General features: G+C 39.8%; 1 protein-coding gene across 1 annotated transcript in view; it reads left to right on the plus strand.

The window, feature by feature from the left end:
- Window positions 1-17,865, plus strand: part of RNF17 (ring finger protein 17) — a 118,499-nt gene that overhangs the window by 4,941 nt on the left and 95,693 nt on the right. Inside the window, exons 3-6 of the mRNA XM_047756014.1 lie at window positions 6,201-6,292; window positions 11,194-11,305; window positions 12,480-12,560; window positions 14,908-15,008. Coding sequence (XP_047611970.1) covers window positions 6,201-6,292; window positions 11,194-11,305; window positions 12,480-12,560; window positions 14,908-15,008 — 386 coding nt within the window. The remainder of the gene's footprint in view (window positions 1-6,200; window positions 6,293-11,193; window positions 11,306-12,479; window positions 12,561-14,907; window positions 15,009-17,865) is intronic.

Below are 17,865 nucleotides of genomic sequence, written 5' to 3' on the forward strand. Positions count from 1 at the left end.
TTTGTCTTTTTGCCATTTCTTTTTTTTTTTTTTTTTTTTAATTTTCCCACTGTACAGCAAGGGGGTCCGGTTATCCTTACATGTATACATTACAATTACATTTTTTCCCCCACCCTTTCTTCTGTTGCAACATGAGTATCTAGACAAAGTTCTCAATGCTATTCAGCAGGATCTCCTTGTAAATCTATTCTAAGTTGTGTCTGATAAGCCCAAGCTCCCGATCCCTCCCACTCCCTCCCCCTCCCATCAGGCAGCCACAAGTCTCTTCTCCAAGTCCATGATTTTCTTTTCTGAGGAGATGTTCATTTGTGCTGGATATTAGATTCCAGTTATAAGTGATATCATATGGTATTTGTCTTTGTCTTTCTGGCTCATTTCACTCAGTATGAGATCCTCTAGTTCCATCCATGTTGCTGCAAATGGCATTATGTCATTCTTTTTTATGACTGAGTAGTATTCCATTGTGTATATATACCACCTCTTCCGAATCCAATCATTTGTCGATGGACATTTGGGTTGTTTCCATGTCCTGGCTATTGTGAATAGTGCTGCAATGAACATGCGGGTGCATGTGTCTCTTTTAAGTAGAGATTTGTCCGGATAGATACCCAAGAGTGGGATTGCGGGGTCATATGGAAGTTCTATGTATAGATTTCTAAGGTATCTCCAAACTGTTCTCCATAGTGGCTGTACCAGTTTACATTCCCACCAACAGTGCGGGAGGGTTCCCTTTTCTCCACAGCCCCTCCAGCACTTGTTATTTGTGGATTTATTAATGAGGGCCATTCTGACTGGTGTGAGGTGGTATCTCGTGGTAGTTTTGATTTGCATTTCTCTTATAATCAGCGATGTTGAGCATTTTTTCATGTGTTTGTTGGCCATCTGTATATCTTCTTTGGAGAAATGTCTACTCAGGTCTTTTGCCCATTTTTCCATTGATTGATTGGCTTTTTTGCTGCTGGGTTGTATAAGTTGTTTATGTATTCTAGAGATTAAGCCCTTGTCGGTTGCATCATTTGAAACTGTTTTCTCCCATTCTGGAAGTTGTCTTTTTGTTTTCTTTTGGGTTTCCTTTGCTGTGCAAAAGCTTTTCAGTTTGATGAGGTCCCATGGGTTTATTTTTGCTCTAATTTCTATTGCTTTGGGAGACTGACCTGAGAAAATATTCATGATGTTGATGTCAGAGAGTGTTTTGCCTATGTTTTCTTCTAGGAGTTTGATGGTGTCCTGTCGTATATTTAAGTCTTTCAGGCATTCTGAGTTTATTTTTGTGCATGGTGTGAGGGTGTGTTCTAGTTTCATTGCTTTGCATGCAGCTGTCCAGGTTTCCCAGCAATGCTTGCTGAATAGACTTTCTTTTTCCCACTTTATGTTCTTGCCTCCCTTGTCAAAGATTAATTGACCATAGGTGTCAGGGTTTATTTCCAGATTCTCTATTCTGTTCCATTGGTCTGTCTGTCTGTTTTGATACCAGTACCACACTGTTTTGATGACTGTGGCTTTGTAGTATTTCTTGAAGTCTGGGAGAGTGATGCCTCCTGCTTGGTTTTTGTTTCTCAGGATTGCTTTGGCGATTCTGGGTCTTTTGTTGTTCCATATAAATGTTTGGATTGTTTGTTCTAGTTCTGTGAAAAATATCGTGGGTAATTTGATAGGGATTGCATTGACTCTGTAGATTGCTTTGGGTAGTATGGCCATTTTTACAATATTGATTTTCCCAATCCAGGAACATGGAATCTCTTTCCATTTCTTTACATCTTCTTTGATTTCTTTGATGAAAGTTTTATAGTTCTCGGCATATAGGTCCTTTACCTCCTTGGTCAGGTGTATTCCGAGGTATTTGATTTTGTGAGGTGCAATTTTAAAAGGTATCATATTTTTGTATTCCTTTTCTAATATTTCATTGCTGGTATACAGAAATGCATCTGACTTCTGAATGTTCATCTTATATCCTGCTACTTTGCTGAATTTATTAATCAGTTCAAGTAGTTTTGGGGTTGAGTCCTTAGGGTTTTCTATGTATAGTATCATGTCATCTGCATACAGTGTTTTTGCCATTTCTTTGGCTGCTCCTGTGGCATATGGAGGTTCCCAGGCTAGGGGTCGAATCGGAGCTGTAGCCACCGGCCTACGCCAGAGCCGCAGCAACGCGGGATCCGAGCCGCGTCTGCCACCTACACCACAGCTCACAGCAATGCCAGATCGTTAACCCACTGAGCAAGGGCAGGGACCGAACCCACAACCTCATGGTTCTTAGTCAGATTCGTTAACCACTGCACCGCTATGGGAACTCCCATGTGTATTTTTGAATTGTAATTTTGTCTGAATGTATGCCCAGGAGTGGGATTGCTGGGTCACACTGCAGTTCTAGATTTAGTTTTCTGAGGAACCTCCATACTGTTTTCCATAGTGATTATACCAATTTACAGTCCCACCAACAGGGAAGGAGGGTTCCTTTTTCTCCACACCCTCTCCAGCATTTGTTGTTTGTAAACTTACTAATGGTGGCCATTCTGACCAGTATGAGATGGTACTTCATGGTAGTTTTGATTTGCATTTCTCTAATAAATTAGTGCTGTCGAGCATTTTTTCATGTACCTCTTGGCCATCCATATGTCTTCTTTGGAGTACTGCTTATTCAGGTCTTGTGCCCAGTTTTCAGTTGGGTGGTTTGTATTTTTGCTGTTGAGTTGTATGTGTTGTTTGTATATTTTAGAGATTAAGTCCTTGGCAGTTGCATCATTTGAAACTATTTTCTCTCATTCCATAGGTTGTCTTTTTGGTTTATTTTTATGGTTTCCTTTGCTGTGCAGAAGCTTGTAAGTTTGATTAGGTCCTTTTGGTTTATGTTTGTTTTTATTTCTATTGCCTTGGGAGACTGACCTAAGAAAATATTTGTTTGGTTGATGTCAGAGAATGTTTTGCCTATGTTCTCTTCTAGGAGTTTTATGGTGCATTGTCTTAGGTTTAAGTCTAAGCCATTTTGAGTTCATTTTTGTGCATGGTATGAGGATGTGTTCTAGTTTCATTGATTTACATGCAGCTGTCCAGGTTTCCCAGCACCATGTGCTGAAGACACTGTCTTTTTCCTATTTTCTATTGCTTCCGTTGTCAAAGATTATTTGACTGTAAGTGTCTGGGTTTATGTCTGAGTTCTCTATTCTGTTCCATTGGTCTGTATGTCTTTTTGTACCAATACCACACTGTTTTGATTACTATAGCTTTGTAATGTTATCTGAGTCTGGGAGAGTTACGCCTCCTGCTTGGTTTTTGTTCCTCAGGATTGCTTTGGTAGTTCTGGGTCTTTTATGGTTCCATATAAATTTTCGGACTGTTTGTTATAGTTATGTGAAAAATGTCATGGGTGATTTGATGGGGATTGCATTAAATCTGTAGATTTCTTTGGGTAGTATGGCCATTTTAATAATATTAATTCTTCCAATCCAGGACCATGGACTATCTGTCCGTTTCTTCAGAATTCTTTCATTTCTTTGATTAATGTTTTATAGTTCTCAGCATATAAGTCTTTCACTTCCTCGGTCAGGTTTATTCTAGGTATTTAACTTTTTGGGTGCAATTTTAAAAGGTATTGTATTTTTTTTTTCTGCTGTACAGCCTGGGGACCAAGTTACACTTTCATGTATACATTTTTTTTCCCACACTTTGTTCTGTTGTGATATAAGTATCTAGACATAGTTCTCAGTGCTACTCAGCAGGAGGTATGGTATTTTTATATTCTTTTTCTAATATTTCATTGTTAGTAAACAGAAATGAAGCTGATTTCTGAGTGTTAATATTGTATCCTACTTTGCAGAATTTGTTGATCAGTTCAAGTAGTTTTTGTGTGGAGTCCTTGGGGTTTTCTGTATATAGTATCATGTCATCTGCTTAGAGTGACAGTTTTGTCTCTTCTCTTCCAGTTTGGATACCTTTCATTTCTTTTGTTTGTCTGATTGCTGTGGCTAGGTCTTCCAATACTATGTTGAATAGAAGTGGTGAGAGTGGGCATCCTGTCTTGTTCCAGATTTTAACAGGAAGGCTTTCTCTTTTTTGGGGTGGGGGGGACCAGGAATGTTATTAATCTTTTTTTTAACTCTGAATTTTATTACTTTTTTAGTTGTACAGTGATCATCACAACCCAGTTTTACAGCATTTCCATCCCAAACTTCCATCCCATCCCTCACCTCCCATAGCACGAAGGCTTTCAGCTTTTCTCTGTTGATTTACATTGGCTATGGGTTTGTCATAAATGGCTTTTATTATGTTAAGGTATGGTCTCTCTGTGTTTACTTTGGTAAGAGTTTTTATCATGAATGGATGTTGGATTTGTCAAATGCTTTTTCTGCATCTGTTGAGATAATCACGTGGCTTTTTACTTTTCTTTTGTTAATGTGTGGTCATTGATTTGTGTATGTTGGACCATCCTTGTGAACCTGGGATGAATCCCACTTGATTGTGGCGTATGATCTTTTTTATGTGTTGTTGGATTTGATTGGCCAAAATTTGGTTGAGAATTTTTGCATCTGTATTCATCAAAGGTATTGGCCTATAATTTTCTTTTTTGGTAGTATCGCAATGTGGTCCTGGACTTTGGTTTGGAGGGAGTGTTTTTATTACATATTCAATTTTATTTTTAGGGATCAGTCTGTTCAAATAATCTATTTTTGATTCAGTTTTGGTGGTCTGTAGGTCTCTAGAAAGTTGTCCATTTCTTCTAGGTTGTCAAATTTGTTGGCATATAATTGTTCATATTATTCTCTTATGGTTTTTTTGTTTGTTTTAGGGCTGCACCCATGGCATATGGAGGCTAGGGGTCAAATCGGAGCTACACCTGTTAGCCTACGCCACAGGCACAGCAACACAGGGTCCGAGCCATGTCTGTGACCTAAAGCACAGCTCATGGCAATGCCGGATCCTTAACCCACTGAACAAGGCCGGAGATTAAACCCACAACCTCATGGTTCCTAGTCAGGTGCATTTCCACTGCGCCATGATGGGAGCCCCTGTTTTGTTTTTTTGTAATGGATATTGTGATCCATTGAGATTTCTCCTTTTTCGTTTCTTATTTTGTTTGAGTTCTTTCTCTCCTCTTTTTGGTGCGTCTGGCCAGAGGTTTGTCAGTTTTGTTTACCCCTTTCCAAGAGCCAGCTCTTGGCTTTATTGACTTTTTTTTTTCTATTGTTTTTTGAATCTCTATTTTATTGATATCCTCTCTGATCTTTATGATTTCCTTCCTTTTGCTGACTTTAGGATTTATTTATTCTTCTTTTTCTAATTCTTTTAGGTGGTAGGTTAAGTTGTCAATTTGAGGTATTTCTTCTTTTTTGAGGAAGGCCTGTATCACTATGAACTTCCCTCTAAGAACTGGTTTTGTAGCATCCCATAGGTTTTTGAATGGTTGTGTTTTCATTGTCATTTGTCTCAAGGTATTTTTTAAATTTCTCTTTTGATTTCCTCGTTGACCCATTGGTTTTTCAGTAGCATGGTTTTTTAGTCTCCATGTCATCAGTTTTTTTTTCTTATTTCTTTTCCTGTGTTTATTTCTAGTTTAATGCCATTGTGATCGGAGAAGATGCTTGAAATAGTTTCTATACTTTTAAATTTGCTGAGGTTAGTTTTGTGCTGCAGTTTGTGGTCACCTCTTGTTTTAGGATCCCTAATACATTTTTGGGGGGGTTTATTCTTCTTCTTAGAGCCTATATTTTTCTTATCTTTTTTTGGTCTTTTTAGGGCCACAGCTGCAGCATATGGAGGTTCCCAGGCTAGGGCTCCAATCGGGGCTGTTGCCACTGGCCTACACCACAGCTACAGCAATGCTAGATCCGAGCCGTGTTGCGGCATACACCACAGCTTATATTTTTCTTACTAATGTTAGTCTCAAGTATTTTAGTTTTGAACATATCTTAAGACAGCACTGTAAAAAAATTGATAGTAAATTTTTAGGCTATTGTTCCAAGTGTTTCCTTTAAAAGCATGGTAAATTACTTTAGTTAATGTTCTATTTAATTAAATTAACTGATTTCTTTAAAAATTAAAAAAGGATAAATCACATGAGTACAATTTTTCTTTGATTTAAAAAGGATTTAAAGATCTTTAAGGTTATTTTCAACTTTATGAATGGCACACTAGTGTTTTGAATTCTGGCTAAACAATTTATTGAATGACTTTCTGTTTTTTTTGTTTTTAATCTCTGTCCTAAGATTGCTACAACTATGAATACAAGACAAGGATACTGCCCACTAGATGGACATATTAAAGAAGATTCTTTTATGGAGAAACTGCAGCCTAAAAAGTATGGTCTATATGCAATTATTTTAATATTTAAAGTTCAACATATTTCTTTTCTTTTTTTTTTTTTTTTGGTCATTTCTACAGCCATTCCCGTGGCATATGGGGGTTCCCAGGCTAGAGGTCTAATCGGAGCTGTAGCCGCCGGCCTACGCCAGAGCCACAGCAACGCGGGATCCGAGCTGCGTCTGCAACCTACACCGCAGCTCACGGCAACGCCAGATCGTTAACCCACTGAGCAAGGGCAGGGACCGAACCCGCACCCTCATGGTTCCTAGTCGGATTCGTTAACCACTGCGCCACGACGGGAACTCCAAAGATCAACATATTTCTGAAAGAGTTATTTTAGAATTATTGATAAAATGTCATTTTTTTTTTTTTGTCTGCCCCCATGCCATGTGGAAATTCTCATCCCTGAGGATTGAACGGGCATCTCCACAGAGACAGCCTGGATCATTACCCCACCGTGCCACAGTGGAACTCCTGAAGTGTTATTCTTATATCAGTGTTTCTAGCCCATTGTTTATAGAGTGTTCTCTAAATTTATAATTTTTCTTAGCTGTTAATGAAATGGAGAATCCAAGTCCTAAAGACACAGCATTAGTTTGTCCCTTTTTAAAGTAAGGAAAGGAGTTCCTGTTGTGGCTCAGCCATGATGAACCCAACTAGTATCCATTAGGACACGGGTTCAATCCCTGGCCTTGCTCAGTGGGTTAAAGGATCCGGCTTTGGCATGAGCTGTGGTGTAGGTTGCAGACACGGCTCCGATCTGGCATTGCTGTGGCTGTGGCGGAGGCCAGCGGCTGCAACTCCAGTTCGACCCCTAGCCTGGGAACTTCCACATGCCGTGGGTGCGGCCCTAAAAGACAAAAAATTAAAGTGAGGGAAAACTGAGTTCCTGTCGTGGCTGGAGGAGGTTACACACTGGACTAGTATCCATGTGGATCTGGGTTCCATCCCTGGCCTCACTCAGTGGGTTAAGGATCCAGGATTCCTTTGAGCTGTGCTGTAGGTCACAGGCATGGCTCGGATCCTGTATGGCTATGGTGTAGGCCAGCATCTGCAGCTGTGTTTATACCTTTCGCCTGGGAACTTGCATATGCCGCCCTAAAAAGCCAAATAAATGAAGTGCAGAAAAACCAAATGCAGGATTACCATCTCAAAATAAGAAAAGCTAAGAGAGCAACACTCACAAAAGCTGTTGGTGCTGGGTGAGGAGTTAAGGAGGGAAAAAGATAACTTTTACTTTTCCGCTGATTCTCAGTAGTAGCTTAGTGTACATCATACAGTGCAGGACTTTGGGATGAGGTGGTTTGAGAGGTGATTTATAAGGAGAAGTAATAACATTTATTGTTACGGGTTTTCTTTCTTTCTCCATTCTTTAGTAAGACTCTGCAAGCATATGTATTAATACATTCTCTTTTTGAATTAGCAGTGCAGGTACTTCTTGAACATGTCCCAGCTAGAGATGAACACCTTTGTCAGTTTTTATTACATTTATGTGTTTATACATGTCTTCTCCTCCTGGTCTACAGGCCCCTGGAAGGGCATGGACCATATTTTATTGCTTTATATGTCCCTGCTGCTGGACACAGAGTAAACATGTGATAAATGTGTGTTGGATGAAGTACAGTGGCATTTTGACATTTGCTCTAGTTTTTCTAAAACCATTTCTTGATTCTCGGCAGATTTACATGCAGGGCTGACCAGGGGCAGGATCATGAGTGAGAAAATGGTAAAGTTTGACTTGGCAGCTTTTTTTTCATTTTCTGGCTGCTCTCATGACATATGGAAGTTCTTGGGCCAGGGAGTGAATCTGAGCCTCGGCTGTGCCCTATCCTTCTGGCTTCGGCAATGCCAGAACCCTCAGCCCATTGGACCTGACTGTGGATTGAAGCTGTACCTCCACAGCAACCCGAGCCACTGTAGTTGGATACTTAACCCACTGCACTAGGGCAGGAACTCTTGACTTTTTTTTTTTTTTTTTTTGGTGGAAGTTCCTGGGCTAGGGATCAAACCTGCACCACCACTTTAATCAGAGTCACTGCAGTGACAGCATCAGGTCTTTAACCCGCTGAACCACAAGGGAAGTGCTAACTGTAGCCTTTTAAGGGCTAAAGAGTCTCTTAGGAATTTACCAAGACCTTGCTTAGATGGTAAGTATATTTTTGTACAACTTTTAACTTCTTAATGCATTTTTAATATGGGAGTTAATCATATGGGAACTAAAGTAAATACAGGGTACCCCCTAGGAACGATCTCATTTGGAAGTTTTTATTCTTGTTACTGGCACCAAGTGTGTACATTACCCTGTTCTTAACATCTCAATGGTTTCACCTCATACAGATTTTACTGTCACAAAATGACCTGTATCCTTAACTTGTCCTCCATTTTTACTCCATGTTTAATTCTTTTATCCTGTTTTGCCTACCTCCTTAGCACTTCCAGAATCTTTCCTTTTCTTTGGTTCTTTATCGCCTATCCAAAGAGAATCCAAAACTTTTTTTTTTTTTCCTTTTTTAGGGCTGCAGCATGTGGAAGTTCCCAGGTGAGGGGTTGGATGAGAGCTGTAGCTGCCGGCCTATGCCACAGCCACGTGGGATCTAAGCCTCCTCTGTGATCTGTGCTACCGCTCACAGGAACACTGGATCCTTAACCCACTGAGCAAGGCCAGGGATTGAACCCGCATTCCCATGGATACTAGTTGGGTTCTTAACCCGCTGAGCCACAACAGGAATGCTAAATCCAAAATCCTTTAGACTGGCAGTCATGACAGTTCACGTTACTGCTGCAGCTTCTCCGTCCAGGTTTAAATGGTCCTTAGAAACCAACAGAATAGTTATTGTTTTCAGTAGTAAAACCACTTAGCTAAAGTCTGGCAACTGGTTACTGATAGAACCAGCGGTAGAACTGAGGCTCTCTGAACGCCAGTACTTCTCCCAACTATGCTATTTGTGTCCCACCACTCGCTTCCTCCATCAGCTCTGAGTGGAGTGATCAGTTTACATTTTTAGGAATCTCGTTGGCTTCATGTAAGTCAGTGGCCATAACAAATTGGAACACCTGCAGGAATCTAGCAGCGACTTCCTGGGTAAGGTGGACTGACTGTGAGTGATTGGTAAGGATTGTCAAGACGAAGAAGTTCACCTGCTCCAAAGGAGCTCGCCTGCTCAGCTCCAGCCAGCTACTGCTGGGTGCTGAGATCCTCCCAGGGTTGTCAGAGTTCCTTTTTTTCCCCAAGGAAATAGAAATCTGGACTTCTGTGCAAAACTTTCATACTCTTCAGACATCATGTGATTCATACCTGACTGTATTTTTGTCTAGATATGTGAAATACCAGATATGGCTGCTAAGTCAAATTTCACTTTCAGGAGTAGATAAATCTGTCTCACGTGCACCAATATTTCCAGATTACCTCATTTTTTAAATTAGTTCTCCACATCTATAGTTAGGTTAGAAACTCCTACCTCCGAACTTCCATAGAGTTTAGTTTGAATAGTTACACACACACACATTTTTGTGGCCTCGCCTGAGGCAAGCAGATATTCACAGGCCAGGAATCAAACCCGAGCCACAGCAATGACCCTGACTGATCCTTAATCTCTAGGCTACCAGGGAACCCCTAAATAGTTATATATTTTAAAATAAAGGCGGAGTTCCCGTCGTGGCTCAGTGGTCAATGAATCTGATCTAGGAACCATGGGTTGTGGGTTCGATCCCTGGCCTTGCTCAGTGGGTTAAGGATCTGGCGTTGCCGTGAGCTGTGGTGTAGGTTGCAGACACGGCTCGAATCCCGCATTGCTGTGACTGTGGCACATGCCGGTGGCTACAGCTCCGATTCGACCCCTAGCCTGGGAACCTCCATATGCCACAGTAGTGGCCCAAGAAATCGCAAAAATAAATAAATAAATAAAAGCATCCCTTGATAAATGATAGGTTTCTTTCCTGATTTGTCTTTAATATTTTGAAACAGAAGTTGAGTAATGGAGTCTTTATAGCTAATGTGTTCATGTATGTTTTCAAGAGCATGAACATTCACGTTTTAAAGTAATTCAATGTTTAAAAATCATTTAGTCTTTCTCCCTATTTGAGTAACATATTTAATCATCCTGTTTTTTTTCATAAATTGTTACAGACTTATGATTAACTTATTCAGCAAACAGTGCTTACTGCGTGCTAGCAAACAAAGATAGAAAAAAATGGGCAAAAACTCCGACATCTCTAGATAAGAAATGCAGCTTGCTTTTTCTCTTAAATTAAGTTTCCTAGTAAATTCATTACCTTTATATACATTACCTAGGTCTATAAGAACATTTTATAAAGAGCTGGCATTTGTCTGTATAAATACTTAATTGAGCTTAATATAGTTCAGCAGTTATCACTATTTATACCAAGAAAATAATAGGGAAGCAGAGTTTATACTGTGAGCTATTTTTTTAGGAATTCAGTGACTTGATTTCTTGATTAAAATTAAATTTTATTCAAAGCATGACTAGTCATAGTTTTCCCCTCTTTGCTTATCATAGGTAATTGAGAACCTACTGTAAATTGTCCTAAGTATTAAATTTTGACAGAGGGTAAAAGAGTAGAAGATTAAAACTACTATATTAGAAGTACCTGCTGTGGCTTAGCAGTAACAAACCTGACTAGTATCCATGAGGATGTGGGTTCGATCCCTGGCCCCACTCAGTGGGTTAAGGATCTGGCATTGCCATGAGCTCTGGTGTAGGTCCCATACGAGGCTCAGATCTGCTGTGGCTGTGGCTGTGGCTGGCAGCTGCAGCTCTGATTCAAGGTCTAGCCTGGGAACTCCCAGATGCCGTAGGTGTGGCCCTAAAAAGGAAAACAAACGAAAACCTATTATATTCATGTTGGTATTTACAGTAATGTACTTGACATTTTCAGAGTAAAGACTTGTTCTCCGGACTTTAAAAAGACTGCTGATCAGCTAACGATTGGTCTAGGACAATCACCCTCCACACACAGAACTTTCCTGACCCCATCAACTGTGATAGAGGTATGAAAAATGTAATTCTTCGTCTCCTCTTTTTTTTTTTTTTTTTTTTTTGCTTTTTAGGGCCACACTTGAGGCATCTGGAAGTTCCCAGGCTAAGGGTCGAATCCAGGCTACAGCTGCCAGCCTGCACCACAGCCACAGCAACACTAGATCTGAGCCATATCTGCAACCTACGCTATAGCTCACAGCAGCATTGTATCCTTAATCCACTGAATGGGGCCAGGGATGGAACCTGCATCCTCATGGATACTAGTCAGGTTCATTACTGCTGGGCCACAATGGAAACTCCAAAAAATTTAACTCATGAGGTGCAATGAAGCCATATGTTTTTACTTTGCTTCTGGTAGCTTAACTTCCTCTCCTCTCAAGGTTCCTCTAATTACAGATTCTTTTGGAAGCTTGGAGGTAACAGAGGTAAACTTAGACTCCTTACGTGAATCTCTTGTTTTATTCTGCACTGGGCTTCACCAGTTCTCTTTTCTTCCCAAGGCAGCCGTTTTACCTTTGACCAACTCTGTTAGTGCTCTTGCCTATGAACCTAATGGTTGAGTTCACATTCTCTGCAACTTGTAGAAAGTAAAATTTTCTAAATTCTCAGTGTGATGTTCCAGTTATTTCAGTGACAACTAAAAGGTCTGATGGTACTTGATGATGATTGTTGTTGGAAGATGGAGTTTTACCTGTTATCACTCTTGATAACTTTAAAGAATGTGTTCCTTCAATTTAAGATTAGAAACAGAACAGTCTCCAAAATGACGATGCTGAAGTATTAAGTCTTGGTTAAGGAGCTCAGTAGTGGACTGGGAGGGACGAGAGAGAGCACTGTCTTTGACTTCGGTGTTTAAATCTTAACATAGCCAAATTACAGTGTTTCTTCTTAAAAACTGATTTTTAACATGTATATATTTATTCCTATGATAAATTTTTCAGGTAGTCTTAAGTGGCAGAATGGTTATTGGGCATAATTGCATTTTTTTTTTCAAAAAAAATTCTTAAAAAGAAGTCTGGAATGCTATCACTACAACTCTAAAATGTTCATTGTTACTTCCTTTGAGATTTCTGAAATGGGTCTTTGCTTTTGTAACCAAAGTGGTGTTTTAGTGTTTCTGCAACTAAGGTAATGTATCTAAGCATCTGTTTTTATAGTTTGTATGTGGTCCTCTCCCCTTCTTAGGAGACTAAAACCGTGGAAGAAATTGATGAAGCACTGAAGATTGCAGGCCAAAATTTTGAACAATTAAGTATTGCTGTAAAAGTAAGCATTTTGAATGATTAAATTCTACTGTAAATTAAGGCATGTTTTCTTTAAGTGTGTATATTTGGATGTAATACCACTGAAGTAGAGCTTAGCACTGAGTTATTAAGTATGACAATCTAATGAGAGAGAGAAACACAAAAAGAATGGAGAACTCCGATGGTTTGCTACGATGAGTCTCATGGTTGTGCTAGCAGCCTACTGAAATTGGAACTCTATTAAGGAACTACAGTTTCTTTCTTTCTTTTTATAGGGCCACACCCGCAGCATTTGGAGGTTCCCAGGCTAGGGGTCCAGTCGGAGCTGTAGCCACCAGCCTACACCACAGCTCACGGCAACACTAGTTCCTTAACCCACTGAGCAAGGCCAAGGATTGAAGCCCGCGTCCTCATAGATCCTGGTTGGGTTTGTTACCACTGAGTCACGACAGGAACTCCTCTTACTATATTCTTTTAGTTAAGTTATAGTTGAATTACAGTGTTGTGGCAATTTTTGCTGTATGGCAAAGTGACCCAGTCTTGGAGATATATATATTATATATATATATGTATAACACATATATGACACACATATATTACACATGTTACATACATATATATTACATATATTGCATACATATATATATTACATATATATTACATTCAAGACCACCTTTCTGACATTGCTCATTATTTTTATTTATTTATTTAGATCTTTTGTCTTTGGGGGCCACATCCACAGCATGTGGAGGTTCCCAGCCTAGGGATCGAATCTGAGCTGTAGCTGCCAGCCTATACCACAGTGACAGCAATGTGGGATCCGAGCCACATCTGTGAGCTATACCACAACTCACAGCAACGCTGGATCCTTAACCCAGTGATCGAGGCCAAGGATCCAACCAGTGTTCTCATGGATCCTAGTTGGTTCATTAACCACTGAGCCACATTGGGAACTCCTGACATCGCTCATTCTTTGCCGTGTACTTTTCTGCTCTTTTCTCCCTCATATCATCACCCGAGAGAGAGACAAAGAACAAGCTGTCTCATGCAGCAACAGCAGATTCACAACCACGGCATTCGGAAGGTTATAGCTGATAGGTGAGGTAAGACTTCATCTGAGTTTGGGACAGGGGTACAAAATTCAGCCTATGAGAGGTTCGTGTCCTCACATGCAAAATACATCCGTCACATCTCACATCATCCCCCACTCTTATTTCAGCATCACCTCTAAGTCCTAAATCTCATCTCAGTATCTTCTAAATCAAATATGGATGAGGCTCAGAGTATGATTCATGCTGGGGCACAATCCCTTTCAAACTGTGAATGTGTGAAAGTAATAAATCATCATTGTCTACAATACATCTTTTGGACTGGCATAGGGTAGACATTCCCATTCCAAAAAGGAGAAATTGAAAGGAAAAAAGGGCACATCTCCAGCAACAATTCTTTGTTTAAAAATACAAAGAAGTGGAGTTCCCATCGTGGCACAGCAGAAACGAATCCAACTAGGAACCATGAGGTTGCAGGTTCGATCCCTGGCCTAAATCAGTGGGTCGAGGGCCTGGCGTTGCTGTGACTCTGGCATAGGCCAGCAGCAACAGCTCCAGTAAGACCCCCTAGCCTGGGAATTTCCGTATGCTGAGGGTGCAGCCCTAAAAGGACAAAAAAAAGAAAAAAGTATGTGGATTAGTTAACATGTTAATTGGAGTATTTTTTGACATTATATTTAAAATTTTTATAAATACAAGGAATACTGCCAGAGAGAAACTCAGCTCTCCAAAATGATTCATTGTCAATACTGATGAAAAGTACTGGAGTTCCCGTCGTGGCGCAGTGGTTAACGAATCCGACTAGGAACCATGAGGTTGCGGGTTCGGTCCCTGCCCTTGCTCAGTGGGTTAACGATCCGGCGTTGCCGTGAGCTGTGGTGTAGGTTGCAGACACGGCTCGGATCCCACGTTGCTGTGGCTCTGGCGTAGGCCGGCGGCTACAGCTCCGATTAGACCCCTAGCCTGGGAATCTCCATATGCCGTGGAGCAGCCCAAAGAAATAGCAAAAAAAATAAAAAATAAAAATAAAAAATAAAAAAGCCAAAAAAAAAAGAAAAGTACTAAGTTTAGAAAACTTAGTGGGATTTCTAGGCCTTTTTGCCAGTTTATCAGTACAGAGTGCTAACACCTGTGAGCTTGCTGACATGTACCAGGACTTAAAGTTTAACCTTGTGACTCCTTTTTTATCATCTAACCTACTCTTGTGGTGTTATTTTGAAAAGTCTAAAAATTACCTTTTACTTTCAAAATTTTGTTGAAGAGTACAATTCCTACAAAATAAAAATACCAAATTAGGTCTTTGTGTTATGTTCTTCCCAGATGCTTGAACACATGTACAATCAAACAAAAGAGGAAACAGTCAGTCTTATAAAGGTTCTGGAGAAACAGTTTGATCAGCTTTTTACTTCTCTTGATTCCAGGTAATAAGTTGAAAATGCAGAGTCAATGAAACTGAAGCTTGTAACATTAATTTGCACTTTATTCCTTGAATAGAATGAAGAAATGTGTAAATTTTAAACAAGTTTGGAAGGTAGTGGGTGGTCCCTACAGCTGATGTGTATAGTTTCAAAATGAAGAATACTTTATTTTTTTATTTTGGCTATTTTCCTTCTAGTCTCAAAGCTGTTAAACAATTTTCTTTATTAAAACAGCATAGAAAAACACTAGTTCTGAATCCTGTTGTAGAATTCAGCGTCCTTTGGGAAATGCAAACACGCTTTTTCTTGTACATAGTTCCGTCATCATGTTTTTTCATGTGTTTATTTGTATCAGGAATGAGTCAATTGATATTTTTTATTCATCAAAGTTGATGGTATCTCACATTTGGTATTTAATTATTGCATTTAAGTGATCATCTCCGTGCATTTTAAAAATAGTTTTAATAGTGGTAAATATACAGAATGAAGTTTACCTTTTTAACCATTTTATTGAAGTTTTTTTATTTTATGATGATTTTTATTTTTTCATTATAGCTGGTTTACAGTGTTCTGTGAATTTTCTACTGTACAGCAAGGTGACCCAGTCACACATACCATGTATACCTTCTTTTTTCTGACATTATCCTGCTCCATCATAAGTGACTAGATATAGTTCCCTGTGCTGTACAGCAGGATCTCACTGCTTATCCATTCCAAAGGCACTAGTTTGCATCGATTAACCCCAAATTCCAAGTCCATCCACCTCCCTCCCCCTCCCCCTGAGCAACCCCAAGTCTGCTCTCCATGTCCATGATTTCTTTTTCTGTGGAAAGCTTCATTTGTGTAGTATGTTAGGTTCCAGATATAAGTGATATCATATGGTATTTGTCTTTCTCCTTTTGACGTGTCACTTAGTATAAGAGTCTAGTTCCATCCATGTTGCTGTAGATGGCATTATTTTCTTTTTTATGGCTGAGTAGTATTCCATTGTGTATGTACCACATCTTCTTAATCCATTCATCTGTCAGAGGACATTTAGGTTATTTCCATGTGTTGGCTGTTGTGAATAGTGCTGCAGTGAACATGCAGGTGGGTGCATGTGTCTTTTTCAAGGAAAATTTTGTCCGGATAGATACCCAGGAGTGGGAGTGCGGGGTCATATTGGTAGTTCTATGTATGTATTTCTAAGGTATCTCCATACTGTTCTCCATAAGGTTATAGCAATTTACATGCCCACCAACAGTGCAGGAGGGCTCCCTTTTCTCCATACCCTCTCCAGCATTTGTTATTTGTGGATTTATTATTGATGGCCATTCTGACTGGTATGAAATGATACTGTAGTGGTTTTGATTTGTATTTCTCTAATACTTTTTTAACCATTTTAAAATGTACATGTGGTAATTCTGTTTAACTTTTTGAGGACTAGCAAACTGTTTTCTATGGTGGCTACACATGTTCCGTTCCTACTAGCAGTTCACAAAGTTTCCAGTTTCTCCATATCCTTACCAACCCTTGATATTTTCTTTGCTTTTTACTGCCACAACGGCTTATGGCTGTTCCTGGGGAAGGGGTCAAATTGGAGCTGCACCTGCTGGCCTGCACTACACAGCCAGGGCAACGCTGGATCCAAGCCGTGTCTACACCCTATGCTGCAGCTTGTGGCAGTGCCAGATCCTTGACTCATTGAGTGAGGCCAGGGGTTGAACCCATATCCTCACACATACCATGTCAGGTTTTTAACCTGCTGAGCCACAACAGGAACTCCTATTGTTTTTCCTTTTAAAAAATACTAGCCATTCTGAGGATGTCAAGTGTTATCTCATTTTGGATGTGATTTGCATTGCCCTAGTGGCTAGTATTGTGGTGCGTATCTTTTCATGTGCTTATTAATTGACCATGTGTCTGTCTTCTCTGGAGAAGTATCTATCCTAGTCTTCTGCCATTTTTTTTTTCTTTTTTGGCTGTCCTGTGGCATGTGGATTTCCTGGGCCAGGGATCAAATATGAGCTGGAACTGTGACCTACACCGCAGCTGTGGCAACATCAGATCCATAACCCACTGCACTGGGCCAGGGATCCAACCTGTGTCCCTGCCACTGCAGAAACACCATAAATCCCATTATGCCCCAGCAGGAACTCCATCTTTTGCCCATTTTTGAATGGAATATTTATTTTGTTGTTTGTAGGAGTGACTATATACGCTATAGGTATTAATCCTTTATTACATATATCCTTGTCAGATATTTTCTCTTTGTGTCTTAGCTTTTTTTTAAATTTTTTAGTTGACATATATAGTTGATTTACAATGTGTTAGTTTCAGATGTACAGCAATGTAATTCAGTTATATGTATTTTTCAGAATCTTTTCCATTATACAATATTACAAGATACTGAAATAGTTCCTTTTGCTGTACAGTAGGTTCTTGTTATCTGTTTTATATGTAGCAGTGTTTATCTGTTAATCCCAAACTTCTCCCTTTCCCATTAGGTATCCCTTCCTCCCCTCTCCCCTTTCATAACCGTAAGTTTGTTTTCTATGTCAGTGAGTCAGCTTCTGTTTTGTAAATAAGCTCATTTGTATTAACTTTTAGATTCCACATGTAAATAATATCATGTGGTACTTGTCTTTTTCTTGACTTCACTTAAGTTTAATATTCTCTAGGTCCATCCATGTTGCTGCGAATTGCAGTATTTCATTCTCTTTAATGGCTAATATTCCATTATATTTTGTGTGTGTATGGACACACACACCCCACATCTTCTTTATCCATTCATCTGTCACTTGGGTTAGGTTAGGACACTTAGGTGGCTTCCATGTCCTGGCTATTGTCAATAGTTCTGCTATGAACATTGGGGTGCCTG

This window comes from Phacochoerus africanus, chromosome 13, assembly GCF_016906955.1.
Source record: "Phacochoerus africanus isolate WHEZ1 chromosome 13, ROS_Pafr_v1, whole genome shotgun sequence".
NCBI lineage: Eukaryota > Metazoa > Chordata > Mammalia > Artiodactyla > Suidae > Phacochoerus > Phacochoerus africanus.